Below are 14,462 nucleotides of genomic sequence, written 5' to 3' on the forward strand. Positions count from 1 at the left end.
TTTCTACTGGTTCTATACAGACTTTCCCACCGTCACATTTGATAGGTCCTACTCCTTCACATCTTGCTCTTCACATACTTGTAGAATGCCTTGGGGTTTTCCTTTATCCTGTCTGCCAAGGCCTTTTCATGACCCCTTCTTGCTCTTCTAATTTCCCTCCAGTTTCTTCCCACTAGTCGTATACTCTTCTAGATTTCTAACATTACCTAGCTCCCTGAACCTTTTGTAGGCTTTTCTTGACTAAATTCGTTACAGCTTTCATGCACCATGGTTCCTGTAACCTACTATAACTCCCCTGTCTCATTGGAACGTTGCTGTGCAAAGCTCCAGACAAATTTTCCTTAAATTTGCCACATCTGTACATTTCCCTGAGAGAACCTCCTTCCAATTTATGCCTCTAATTTTCTGCCTAATAGCCTCATAATTGCCCTTGCTCTAAATAAACACTTTCCTAGCTTGACTGATCCTATCTCTCCAATGCTAATGTAAAGGAGATGGTTATGATCACTATCCCCAAAATGCTGTCCCACTGGGATCTGACACCTGCCCAGGTTCATTCCCTAATACCAAATCAAGTAAGCCTCTCCTCTTGTAGGCTTATCCACATACTGTGTCAGGAAGCCCTCCTGAACACCTAACAAACCCCTTACCCTAGGGATATGTTGAACTTCAGACTGGTCTGGTCTTGTTGAAATTTGCTACTGAATGGAAACAGCCCATTATCATTCCCCATCTCCAACAGTTTCAAATACTGCTTGTTCAAAGCACCAACCTTTAATCACTGAACTGGACCATTTAACTTCCCAATTCTGCCTTGGCAACAGGTTGAATATTCTAGCCATTCACACCAGTGGGATTCTCTGGTCCTGCTGCAGTGAACAGCAATTTGGCTGAGTGCCAATTTCTCCACCCTCGCTTGCAGTAGCAGCTGGATGTGAACAGCCAGAAGATCCCAGTCCATGTCTCTACCTTTGGCTCAAAACACAAATCTTCACCCCAGATTGGAATTTTGCAGCAGTAATTATGCAGTTTAGTTTTTTGTTTAAACAATTCCCTTTTTAATTCCTAGGAGATCTCCTAATCATCATTGCACAGATCATTGTGGCTATTCAGATGGTGCTAGAAGAAAAGTTTGTTTATAAGCATGATGTACATCCACTTCAAGCTGTGGGTACAGAAGGTATGTCTTTATGCTAGTAGTGAAAACCCTAAAATGTTCACATTAAACCATAAAAGGGAGAATGTCCATGTTTGTGAACACTTTGGTGGAATATTTATAATGGGGGGGGGGGGGGAGGGAGAGGAGAGAGAGGAGAAGAAAATGATCTGGCTTTATTTGGGATTTGTATAATATATAGCTGGGAATATGTTAGGAGTGCAATAATTGTAGATCAGATGTTTGTTTTATTGCTTGCTTATGGACTCCAGACCAAACTGTCAATCCATAGCTATTATTCAGGGATTGATACATTGTTCCTTTCACTAAAGTAAATCCAAGGATGAAATTCTCCATCCTCCCAGCCACGTGTTTCGTGCTGGCAGGAGGTGGCACATTGTTTACTAGCAGTGAGATTCTCTGGTTCTGCTGCTGTCTATGGGAATTCCATTGCCATCACCCCACACTAATGAGAAACCCACAGGCAGGGGTGTGGGTTTGGAGAATTCCTGCCCAGATCTTCCTCCTCTTAATTTTATTTTAAGAAGAAAATTGAGATTGCACCAGAGGCACTTGCATTTCAGTAAAGGCGGCTTCCTTTAAATTCATTTGTGCACCACAGTTGGTGAGTGAAGTTTAGCTGTGGGGATAATTGCACTTCACTGATCTAGTATTGGCATCAAGCACTCCCCATCTCCACAGTGTACCTGGTGGTTTTTTTAGCTTGTGTAAAGCTGATGGTTTTTATTTGTTAGGACACGACCACAGTAGAATCATTTGGGGGGGTGGGGTGGTGGATTCTCATCCTGCTGCACCACTTTTGTAGCACAGCGGGCCAGGAGACTTAAGTGGAGGCCATTTCACAGGTTTCCTGGTGGACACCACAGCCTCTATGCATTTCTGGCACTGTCAGCTCTGCACCAGAAATCTGCATGGAGCTGCATTATGTATGCAGATACTCATTTAAATGCTCTTGCCAGCCTAGCCCCTGGCACTGCCAAAGGGGCCAAGTGCCAATGTTCAGGGGGCACAGTTGGGGGGGGGGGGGGCAGGCGGGGGGGCTGGCCTCTGAGGTGGAATAGGCCCCACCCACTAACTTTAACAGGATTTATGCTAGTGCACTCTGCATTTTGAAACTCCCATTTCACTCCAGTTTTTATACTAATTCAACAATTTTTTTGAGAATCACCCTCCATGTTGAATCTGAACTTTTAAATTTGCACAGTTCTTGCTGCATTTTGCTGCCCTTTCTACTTCCACTAATTAACAATAGGGGCAGAAGGAGACCATTCCATATAATCATTGTGTGTGTGCACTTTTTATTCCTGGCTAGTTTACTCCCTTTACTCTGGGGTGGCACAGTGGTTAGCACTGCGGCCTCACAGTGCCAGGGACCTGGGTTCGATTCCTGGCTTGGGTCAGTCTGTGTGGAGTTTGCTCGTTCTCCGTGTCTGTGTGGATTTCCTCCCAATGCTTTGGTTTCCTCCCACATTCTGAAAGATGTGCTGGTTAGGTGCATTGACCCAAACAGACACCAAACTGTGGCGACTAGGGGAATTTCACAGTAACTTCATTGCAGTGTTAATGCAAGTCTTACTTGTAACACAAACTTTTCCTATTTGACCATCAACTTTGTGGTCACACTTTGGTTTAAAAACTCTCCTAATTCAATGGTTTACTATATTCCTCTTGCATAACCCTCTTTTAATCTAATCTTTAACTTCCTCTCAACCACAGATGAATCAGTTTTATGTTTTTGAACATTTTGAATTATTTCTGTTTCCCACAGCCTACTGACTGTCACACTTTTTTCTCTAGTTACCAACCTAAGTCAAAGTTAGTTTGTTTTGTCACATGTAAGGCTTACATTAACACTGCAATGAAGTTGCTGTGAAATTCCCCTAGTCGCCACACTCCAGCACCTGTTTAGGCCAATGCACCTAACCAACACCTTTCAGAATGTGGGAAGAAACCCATGCAGACATGGGGAGAACGTGCAAACTCCACACAACCTGGGTCTCTGGCACTGAAGCAGCAGTGCTAACTACTGTGCTGTCCCAACCTTGCCCAGTTTTCCCCTCTACCTAAAGAAATTGGCTTTGCTTACATTTTGAGGTTCTTATTGAGTTAGAGTATTGATCTCAAATTGGATTTGTGTATCACTCTATGGAGAAGATCTTTTTGCTAAAGTTACTAGTTGGCTCTTTCCCCATGACACAATACTACCTCTAAATATCTTTACCCCTAATTTGGTTTCAATGTTCCAGGAAGCTGTCTTGAAAACATGTTCAAGACTGCCTTTTGGCCTATTTGATTTGTCTTTCCTGTCTTATTACATTGCCTAAAGGCAATGTTAAGGAGCCTATGATGTTCAGCTGCCTTGTTCCAAATTTCCATCCATACTGCCACTTCCTGATCTTCTAAGTCATCTTTATATCCTGAAATTAATTCCCAAACTTGTCGTCTTACTGTCTGATATAAATTAATTTGATCTGCTCTTCTGTCTTGCTACAAATACATTGTGCATTCAGATTGGCTTAATTATTTTTTGCTTTCACCATGCTCATCTTTACCTAAATCACTGCACTGTTGTATTGTCTTAAACTTGTCTCACCTCAATACCACACCCCGCCCCCCCTGCCCCCACCACCCCAACCACAAACATTAAGCTCTATCCACATTCCCAGTGTTATACAATTTCCAGGATGTTTCTCCCAGCCCAGTGGAGTCTTATGAACAGAACAGCTTGTGCTGCATGAATCAAAATCCCTACACTAGTCTTTGAACCACTCTTTTGCTTGTCCCTTCTAATTTCTGAATTAGCCTAGCAAAATCGGCTCATATTTTTCAATCCAGGATTCTCATCCAGAGGTTGCTAACAAGTACCTCTCGGACAAAGATGAGGGCTGAGGCTCCTCCATCACCACATCCCAAGTCCCCATACCTGTCTGACTTGCAGATGCACCCTCCTGGCCCTGACCAACCATATCTCCTAAATCTAAGTGGTGAGTGTGCTTCCTGAAATGGTGCTTCCCCCCCCCCCCCCCCCCCCCCGATGCTACAATGTTTGCAACTGACTTCCACTACCTTAAGTTGCAGGTGTGGTTGTCCAGAAACAGTTGCATGCTGCTGCAACACACCTAATGTCCTGACATGTCTGTCTAAACAGCTTACTTACAGGATTTGATAAGTTGCAGATTCTTGGCTCTTGCATTTGATCCACCTCCGTAGGTTAAAGTGCAAACTGAACAGGACCAGCCATATAAATATTGGCTACAAACAGTTGAGGTGAATAACCCCCTTCTGGCTCCCTTAAGGCTGGTTTGCAAGGCACAGGTCAGGAGTTTGATGGATGACATGGCTCCAACAACACAACTTGCAATATCTAGGACAAAGTAGCCTGTTTGATTAGCACCCCATCCATCTTGAAACATTCACATCCTTTGGCATTGATGCAAAGTGCCATCTACAAGATGCACTGCAACTCATCAAGGCTCCTTCAATAATACCTTTCCAAGGCTGTGACCTCTACCACCAAGAAGGACAAAATAGGACTTGGTGCAGAAGTAGGCCACCACACTGACTTGGAATTATAATCCCTGTTCCTTCAGCACAATGTGTGAATCTATACTCCATTGACTGAACTGTTTCAAGGAGTAGCTCAATTAGAGAAGGACAACAAATGTTGGCCTAGGGACCAATACACATTCTTTTTGTATTTTTTTTAAAAAAAATTCACCCATGCTGCTGTTTGTAACATCACACTTGACTCTCCACCCTTCCTCCTCTTATCTGCAAGTCTGCTCTTGGGCCTTGTTTTATCCTCTTTCAGGACTTCTGACTTTTCAATAACAAATACCAATTTTAGTTCTTCTAGGAATGCAGTTGGGTTCATCCACTAGGACAGTTGATAGTGAACTCGTGTTTTCTTTAAATGCACTTGGCCAGTAATTCATCTTGCTGCTGTATATTGACTGCCATGTTTACCCATTTAAAAAGGGGCAGATATTTGGTCAAAATGGTATTCTACTGCTAACTGTTTTATGGAAGTGACTATTTTCCACTTCAGGGTTTTGGCAAACAGCACACTAATATCTTGGATTGATAGTGGCAAAAATGGTCTGGTAAATGAGCAAAACAATAGTGTGCATCAGTCTTGAGCAATGTCTGTTTGTTGGCAGAGAAGTCCTTGTCTACCATGTTCCTTGTAAACTGTTCCTATATTTGATCTGTAATACTTAAAATCTGCTCAATGAAAACCTTGTATTTTTCTAATTTGTGGTCACTTGTTTTTCCCCTTAGGAATGTTTGGATTCATCATCCTAACTCTGCTGTTGATTCCAATGTACTATATCCCTGTAGGCCAGTTTGGTGGCAATCCCAGAGGTGTCCTTGAAGATGCACTTGATGCCTTCTGTCAAATAGGGATAAAGCCATTAATCTTTCTAGCCCTCTTGGGGAACATCTTGAGTATTGCATTCTTCAACTTTGCTGGTATTAGTGTTACAAAGGAAATCAGTGCAACTACAAGGATGGTTCTGGACAGTCTGCGGACCATCGTCATCTGGATAGTGAGCCTCTCGGTGGGTTGGGAACAGTTCCATGGTCTCCAAGTCCTTGGTTTTTTCATCCTGCTGTTAGGTGCTGCACTCTACAATGGGTTCCATAAACCATTGCTAGCAAAGCTCCCCTGGTGCAAGGAACGAATGGAGGAAAATCTTGAAAGGGAACGATTATTGACTGAAAACAAAGACTCCATAAATGTTAGCCCATAATGAATGAATGCCTCACTGATTTAGGAAGGTTTCCTTTTTTAATGGAAATTTAGTTTCACTTTTACATTTTTTGCCAATTGATGAATCCACTTAGTGTTTGTAATTTAATGGTGCTGCTTCTGGACTGTTACCTTTCTACTGGTGCCGTGGATGAGTGCTGTGCTGGTCAGTCCTTCTGGCTTAGACAGTTTTGCATGGTGCCACTTGTGCTGTGATGAGGGGGCATAAGGCCTGAGTGACTTGCAGCTACCATAACTGGCTTCAGCAGGAGGCCTGAAGATTGGGAATGGAAGGGAAATGTTAATTTTTTTTTAATTCACCTGTGCTCTTGGGGAAACCCCAAAATCCTCATTTGCAGCTGGCGCACATGCATTTCCCAGTGTTTTTCTGAAGCTCTCCTCCCCCTAGGTACTACACAGACTGTTAAGAAAGTAAGTAAACTGGTGATGCCTACCTGTCCCCTGTCAACCACTTGTCTAAACAGTCACACTGGGCCTTCTGCAGTTGCAACAATCATTCAGGAAACAAAGTAGAAACTAGATGCCAATGATTTTTTTTGCCATATGTAAACACTCTTGCACAGATCTCCTAACACAATCTATGCTGTAAAGTGGGGGTAATTTTATGGATAAGAAATTCTGCTTTTGACCGCCCTTGAATTGCACAAGTCAATTTGGTGTAAAACTTCCAACACTCAAGGCAATCTTTGTACATTCCAAGGAAATTATTTTTAAGTTATGAAACTGTATATATTAAATCTGTTGCTTCTATACAAACCATGTGGCATGATTGTGTCTTTCTTGTGAAACATCTTAACACTAGAAGGCAAATGTATGGCTACAATATTATCTCCATTGTGGTATTGCGATATCTGTGTGCCCTGAACATATATTTGATCAATTGCCGGTTTTAAAACCAGCCAGATTCATGACTTGCACCTTCAGCAGAAATTTAACAAATTCTTTTTATTTTACCAAGGTTTGAAGTGGCTGTATCCTGGTTCTCAATTCATTGTAAGAGTTTTAACACCAGGTTAAAGTCCAACAGGTTTATTTGGTAGCAAACACCATTAGCTTTCGGAGCGCTGCTCCTTTGTCAGATGGAGTGGAAATGTGCTCTCAAACAGGGCACAGAAACACAAAATCAAGTTACAGAATACTGATTAGAATGCAAATCCCTACAGCCAGCCAGGTCTTAAAGATACAGACAATGTGGGTGGAGGGAGCAATAAGCACAGGTTAAAGAGATGTGTATCGTCTCCAGACGGGACAGCCTGCATGTCCAGGAGGCAAGCTGTGGGGGTTACTGATAATGTGACATAAATCCAACATCCTGGTTTAGGCCGTCCTCATGTGTGCAGAACTTAGCTACAGTTTCTGCTCAGCGACTCTGCGCTGTCGTGTGTCGTGAAGGCCACCTTGGAGAACGCTTACCCGAAGATCATGGGCTGAATGCCCGTGACTGCTGAGAGCACATTTCCACTCCATCTGACGAAGGAGCAGCGCTCTGAAAGCTAATGGTGTTTGCTACCAAATAAACATATTGGACTTTAACCTGGTGTTGTTAAAACTCTTACTGTGTTCACCCCAGTCCAACGCTGGCATCTCCACATCTCAATTCATTCCCAGTCCATTTCCCTCTTCAATCTATTGTAAAATTGTGTATGCACCTTCTGGTGGCAAAGTACACAAGACATTTATGGTTGTGTGAAAGGTTTGTTTTAATGTGTCCACTAGAATGAGCAAGATCTTTTCCCCAGGAATTGATTTATATACTGTCTGAGGATACAGCAGCTTGACATTTTGTTTTGTTCCCTGACTGCTTTTAACTAAATCAATTTGGCACCATATTGCCAGTGTTTTCTACCTTTTTGTTTGCTTCTAGGATCAATGGACCTGGGAGCTTGCTAAAGCTTGAACTTCAACATTCTAATTGTAAGAAGGCTAGCTTACTCTGCTTCACATCCTGAAGCCAGATTAAGGAGGAAACTCCCCACCACACTGGGTTTTGTAGTTTTTTTTTAAGTGAGCAACAGTTTCTCCAATTGCTGGATGTTTTGCATGTGACCTTGCACTGTGCAGGGACAATGCAAGTTGTGGCTAAGCACAGCCTAACTTGTCTGCAAGACTTGGTGGTTTCTTTTGGTAGTTGGTCAAGATTTTTTGCATTTGTCAATTTATTCAACACTTCCTTTCATTGCAGCAGTATTGTCTGATTTTAGTCAAGCCTCTAAAACCATGTTGGGGAAGCCAACTAGCCAATATATATTGTCTTTCCTCCACTTTAAAACTGGGTATATTTAATTGCACATGAAAATAAGACCATTGCCATGCCTGTTGCATAATGTAATGAAGGTTTTTTAAAAAAAGTCTGGTATGAGGGAGCAGTGGGACAGGATAGTGAGGGGGAACATAAACAAAAATATGCAACAGAGCAATTGCTAAATGTTCTTTATCTGAATGCACAAAGCATTTGCAATAATATAGATGAATTGATAGCAGATTGCAACATACATCTATTGGCTATTACAGAAACCTGGTTGCCTGAGCAATGTTCCAAAAGAACAGGCCAAAGAGGAAAGGCTGTGGGGAGCATTGTTAATCAAGGAAGGTTTTGGAGTAATTCTGAGTTGTGATAAAGGCAGTGGATAGTGATGTAGAATCAGAGTTGAAATGACTAGCAAGGGGAGAAAGACTGCTCCCACTCTTGCCTATCAAGAAAATGGCTTAAATGGGGAAATATCAAGGACCTGTTGGAAGGGAACTGCAGTTATCATGAGAGATTTTAATCTGCATATTGACTGGACAACCAAATGATCAAGGGTAGCATATTCCTTGGCATTTAGAAAAGAGACCTGATTGTATTCAAAAATATAAGATCCTGAATGGGCTTGACAGGGTAGATGGTAAGATGTTATCACTAGTGGGAGTTTCAAACCAAACAGGAAGTCTCAAATGGAGCAGAACTTTCTCTCCCCCACCCTAAGGTGAATTGTGGGGTAGATAAGAGCTTAAAATTGACTGGATGGGTTTCCTCCAGGAACTCTCACTGATGGAATTTCATGGTAGCACAGTGGTTAGCACTGCTGCTTCACAGCTCCAAGGACCTGGGTTCGATTCCCAGCTTGGGTCACTGTCTGTGTGGAGTTTGCACATTCTCCTCATGTCTGTGTGGGTTTCGTCCGGGTGCTCTGGTTTCCTCCCACAGTCCAAAGATGTGCAGGTTAGGTTGATTGGCCATGCTAAAAATTGCCCTTAGTGTCCTGAGATGTGTAGGTTGGAGGGATTAGTGAGTAAAATATGTAGGGATATGGGGGTAGGGCATGGGTAGGATTGTGGTCGGTGCAGACTCGATGGGCCGAATGGCCTCTTTCTGTACTGTAGGGTTTCTATAATTGGGTGGGCAGGGCCTCAGGTAGGAAACCTAGTGTGGCCCTTTGAGACCAGGTGGGATAAGGTTCTTAATTTTTCAGATTGCTGGATATGGGTAGGGTGGAATATAACATTTTACACCTTTTTTCCCTTCAAGTGGGAAGGGCTGGGGCGTGTGGGGGAAGCCCAAGTTGGGGTGTTCTCCCTACCCTTCCAGGATGTTGGACCTTTTTTTGAGGTAGAATGCTGCAGTACTGCTTCAGGCAACTGCTATGCTTGGCCTAGCTGAAGCCAATCTGATTTTTTTAAGAATGTTATTGAAAGTTTTCCTTTACCCCATCCCAAAATCATTCCACAAACATACAGAAAAGACCAAGTATTGGTATAAATGATGAAACATTGCAAGAGTAGGTGGCATCTTGTATAGATGAAGCAAAGATACCAGAAAGGGTGGGGGAATCTCCAGATAAAACCATGAGCTCATGGCCCTTGGGTTAATATGCAACCACCAGGCCCTACCTCTGCATCGCAGTACCTCCTGAGCAATGAAAGAATGACCCGGGGGGGGAAAACATCCAGCTACCACCATTGGTACAAGGCAGTGTACACCCACAAACAGGAACCAATAAGTTAAAGCTTTGTACCCATGACAAGGCTTGCAACATCACTCCCTCCTCTCCTACCACATCAGAGGCACCAATCAGGCTCCCCATCACTTAAAAACTCTAACTCATTTTCCACCAAGGACATTCTACTGACAAGAAGCATCATCAAGACACCCATCAGCCAGATATCTGAGCTAAAACTCTCCTCCCAACAAGATGAGGGAAATCCTCTAGGGTTAACTATCACCTTGCCACCTGTTTTTATTATAGTCATTAGCACTGTTGCCTCATAGCACCAGAGACCCAGGTTCAATTCCCAGCTTGGGTCTGTGTGGAGTTTGCACGTTCTCCATGTCTGCGTGAGTTTCCTCCCACAGTTTGAAAGACGTGCTGGTTAGATGAATTGACCCAAACAGGTGCTGGAGTGTGGTGACTAGGGGAATTTCACAGTAACTTTATTGCAATGTTAATGTAAGCCTTATTTGTGACAAACTTTAAATCTGCCTATATCAGCACCCCAACCACCCAGATGAAGAAAAAAAGCCTGAGTGAGAGGAGCATCTGGATTATCCAATAGATGCCAAACCTGGTTTTTAGGTGCACATTTTCACAAGAAGGATACCAGGAACGGAACAACACAGTCTCAAGAAAGAGGACACTGTCACTGAGGGAGCCTAAACCTCAAAGTGGACAGACTTCATATAAGACTACTTGAAGGGGGCAATCTACTCCAACAGCCTAATCTCCAACTGAAGAAAGACTTCAATGCTGAACTGAAGCACCCAGAGCTTGCGCTGAGGTCTCCCGGCCAACAGGATACTACATCCCCAGGGGAACCAAGTCTCAAGAAGGGGAACAGTCCAGAAACCTTCAAAAGGAGACATCTCACAGGAGGGCAACCTATCCCACCCAACATACCCTCCACTTAACCAAGGTAAACACAGCCACTGCTGCCCTAACTTACTCTGACCCACCAGAACAAGGGCCAACAAGTAAAGAACAAATTCAGCACTCTTATACATTGAACAAAACAAACTACCCCTGTCTCTAGATACCCCAAAGGTGCTATTTAGGCCCCACCATCAATGAGATTCAATCCATTTCCCCTCGACAGAGAAACTCTAACGACAGGAATATAGGAATTAGGAAAAAGTTTAGGGCAATTCAGCCCTTCGAGCCTGCTCTGCCATTTAACATCATCATGGCTGTTCTTATCCTGGTCTCAACTCCACTTTCCCCATAGTCCTTTATCCCACTTTCATCAGAAATATATTTCTTTTTTGAACCTGTTGATTGATTCTGCCTCTCTTGCACTCTGGGGCAAGATGATATGCCCACCAAACTTTTGTGCTGGGGAATTGAGATTGTCGTCTGCAACTTCACTCCTAATGGCGGCCATCATCTTGACACCAGTAGCACTGCCAAAGCGTAGACCCGCTCACCAGCAAAACCGTCACTGCGAACTGGGCCCCATCCGATCGTCTCCGACTGCCTCTATCAAACTAGAATTTTCTTGACTGAACTCAGCTTCCCCCTTTGCCAAGATTCAGCCAGGATCTTCCCGAATCAACACAGATTATACACATCAGGATCAAATAATTATGGGCTGTGCATTCGGGTAAAAAATGGATTAAAATGAGTAGCACTAGAGCTCATGAAAACGCAGTCACTTCTGCACTTAGATCATGTGACACCCCCACATCCATGAGGTTTATTTAAACCTGTTAATCTGTCCTTTCTTTTTTGGGTCCTTTATCATCTTGTGGTAAAATTTCCATGAATGCTCCCCAATCTCCTGAAATAAATTTGGCAGAAACCCCTCTATTAATATATTCTTGAAGTTGCAGCAGGCAATTGGGAGCATCTTGCGGGTATACTGGCACTGTGGTTTTTTGGATTTCCAGTTTATATAATTGTCTCTTTTTAAGGGCAACAGAAAAGGATCATCTAGTTGGATGAGAGTGGAAAATCATCCCCGGGGGGTGGAGTCCTCTCTGAGACGGAAGACAATCAGAAGACATGTATGGACTGGGGCTGCTGGCCTCTGTATAGTTTTTCATATTAATAAATTCCTTTTGTATTTCCAATGAAGTCTGTGACATGCATCTTTACACAGGGCTGGAGGCATTTCCTAAACAATAACTATGGTGTAATTGTCTCATTAGTACTGTAATTTCTTGTTTTGATGATATAAGGTTATTAAAATACACTTACTGCAATTGGAGTATGAATTGCAACAGAACACAAACAGAAGAGTTCCAATAAATTGGAGATTAAATCTTCCTAGGGCCTGAGACTGCAATAATAATGACTCCATAGCTTATTTTAACAATGAATTAGCTAATAAAACTTGGTGCAGTTCCCAGCTCTGAGTTCTTCTGAGTGCGTTGCATTGGTAGGAAATTCGCAACAAAAAAAATCACAATGTTGTATTCATTTGGGACTGAATGCAGCAATGTTGAGAACAGGAACAGAGTAGTTATGGGATGAGTAATCAAGAGGCCTAGACTAATGGCCAGGAGATACGAGTTTAAATCCCATCTTGGCAGCTGGGGAATTTCAATTCAATCAATTAAATACATCTGGAATGAAAAGCTAGTTTGGTAACGGTGACCATATAATTGTTGTTTGAAAAAAACCTACCTTTTTCATTAATGCTCTTTAGGGAAGGAAAGTTCTGACCTGGTCTGGCCTATATGTGACTGTGGACCATATGTGATTTGACTCTTAATTGTCCTGTGAAATGACCTAGAAAACCAGCCATTCAGTTGCACCAACTGCTTTGACATGATGTGGAGTTGCTGGTGTTGGACTGGGTAAGTACAGTAAGTAGTCTCACAACACCAGGTTAATGTCCAACAGGTTTATTTGGTAGCACGAGTTTTCGGAGCGCTGCTCCTTCATCAGGTGAGTGCAGGATTTGTTTCACAAATGGCATATATAGACATCAACTCAATTACAAGATAATGGTTGGAATGTGAGTCTTAACAGGTAATCAAGTCTTTACAGGTGCAGACAATGCGTGTGGAGAGAGGGATAAGCACAGGTTAAAGAGGTGTGAATTGTCTCGAGCCAGGCCAGTTAGTGAGATTTTGCAAGCTCAGGCAAGTCATGGGGTTACAGATAGTGTGACATGAACCCAAGATCCCGGTTGAGGCTGTCCTCATGTGTGCGGAACTTCGCTATCAGTCTCTGCGTTGTCGTGTGTCTTGAAGGCTGCCTTGGAGAACGCTTACCCGAAGATCAGAGGCTGAATGCCCGTGGCTGCTGAAGTGTTCCCCCACAGGAAGGGAGCCCTCCTGCCTGGTGATTGTCCATTCATTCATTGTCGCAGTGTTTGCATGGTCTCCCCAATGTACCATGCCTTGAGACATCCTTTCCTGCAGCGTGTCAGGTAGACAACGTTGTCCGCAAGAGTATGTACTGTGTACCTAGTGGATGGTGTTCTCATGTGAGATGATGGCATCCGTGTCGATGGTCCGGCACATCTTGCAGAGGTTGCTGTGGCAGGGTTGTGTGGTGTCGTGGTCACTGTTCTCCTGAAGGCTGGGTAGTTTGCTGCGGACAATGGTCTGTTTGAGATTGCACGGTTGTTTGAAGACAAGTAGTGGGGGTGTGGGGATGGCCTTGGCACAATGTTTGTCTTCGTTGATGACGTTGAAGGCGCCAGAGAAGGTGTCGTAGCTTCTCCACTCCGGGGAAGTACTGGATGATGAAGGGTACTCTGTCCGCTGTGTCCTGTGTTTGTCCTCTGAGGAGGTTAGTGCGGTTTTTCGCTGTGGCGTGTCAGAACTGTCGATCAATGAGTCTAGCGCCATATCCTGTTCTTACGAGGGCATCTTTCAGCGCCTGTAGGTGTCTGTTGTGATCCCCCTCATCTGAGCAGATCCTGTGTATGCGGAGGGCTTGTCCATAAGCTGTGTAGGGTGCCAAGACATCCATTGTGACGAGGAGTGCTCCTGGTTCAATTGCTCCATGTGTGCTGAGTTTCTGTAGGAAGTCCGTAGTGTCACGACAGAAGCTGGGGGTTCTTTGTACGATGGGTTTCAGGATGCCCTCGACGTAGCCGGAGAGGTTCTCACACAGGGTCCCATTGCCCAATACGATGGGACGGCCGGGTGTGTTGGCCTTGTGTATCTTCGGGAGGCAGTAGAGATCTCCCAACGCGAGGAGTACGTGGGATGAGAGCACAGAGGGTGCTCTGAAGGTCCGGATCAAACGTCTTGATCAGTCTGAGTTGATGGGTGTGTTCTTTGGTCGGATCTGTAGTGTTCCTCGTTCAGTTGTCGGTACACTTCTTTGCAGTAATCCGTTCTGTTCAGTATGACAGTGACCTCTCCTTTGTCTGCTGGTTTAATGACAATGCTGCGGTTGGTCTTGAGAGCGCGGATGGCATTGCATTGTGCTTGGGTGACGTTAGGGGCTGTCTTGAGTGCGGCTGATGAATCTAGCATTGACGCGCCTCCTGACAGCTTGGGCATACATGTCGAGTCGAGGGCAGCGGCCTTCCGGAGGAGGCCAATTTGACTCTTTTTCCTTTTCAGTTGCTGCACCA

At 43.9% G+C, this 14,462-nt stretch overlaps 1 protein-coding gene across 1 annotated transcript in view; it reads left to right on the forward strand.

Annotated features, from left to right (window-relative positions):
• slc35f6 (solute carrier family 35 member F6) overlaps window positions 1–6,704 on the forward strand; it is a 31,809-nt gene extending 25,105 nt beyond the window's left edge. The window contains exons 5-6 of the mRNA XM_078212667.1: window positions 1,070–1,180; window positions 5,459–6,704. Of these exons, the coding sequence (XP_078068793.1) occupies window positions 1,070–1,180; window positions 5,459–5,931 (584 nt within the window). The 3' untranslated portion in view covers window positions 5,932–6,704. The remainder of the gene's footprint in view (window positions 1–1,069; window positions 1,181–5,458) is intronic.
• The last annotated feature ends 7,758 nt before the right edge of the window (window positions 6,705–14,462 follow it).

The sequence above is a fragment of the Mustelus asterias genome, chromosome 5 (assembly GCF_964213995.1).
Source record: "Mustelus asterias chromosome 5, sMusAst1.hap1.1, whole genome shotgun sequence".
Classification (NCBI taxonomy): domain Eukaryota; kingdom Metazoa; phylum Chordata; class Chondrichthyes; order Carcharhiniformes; family Triakidae; genus Mustelus; species Mustelus asterias.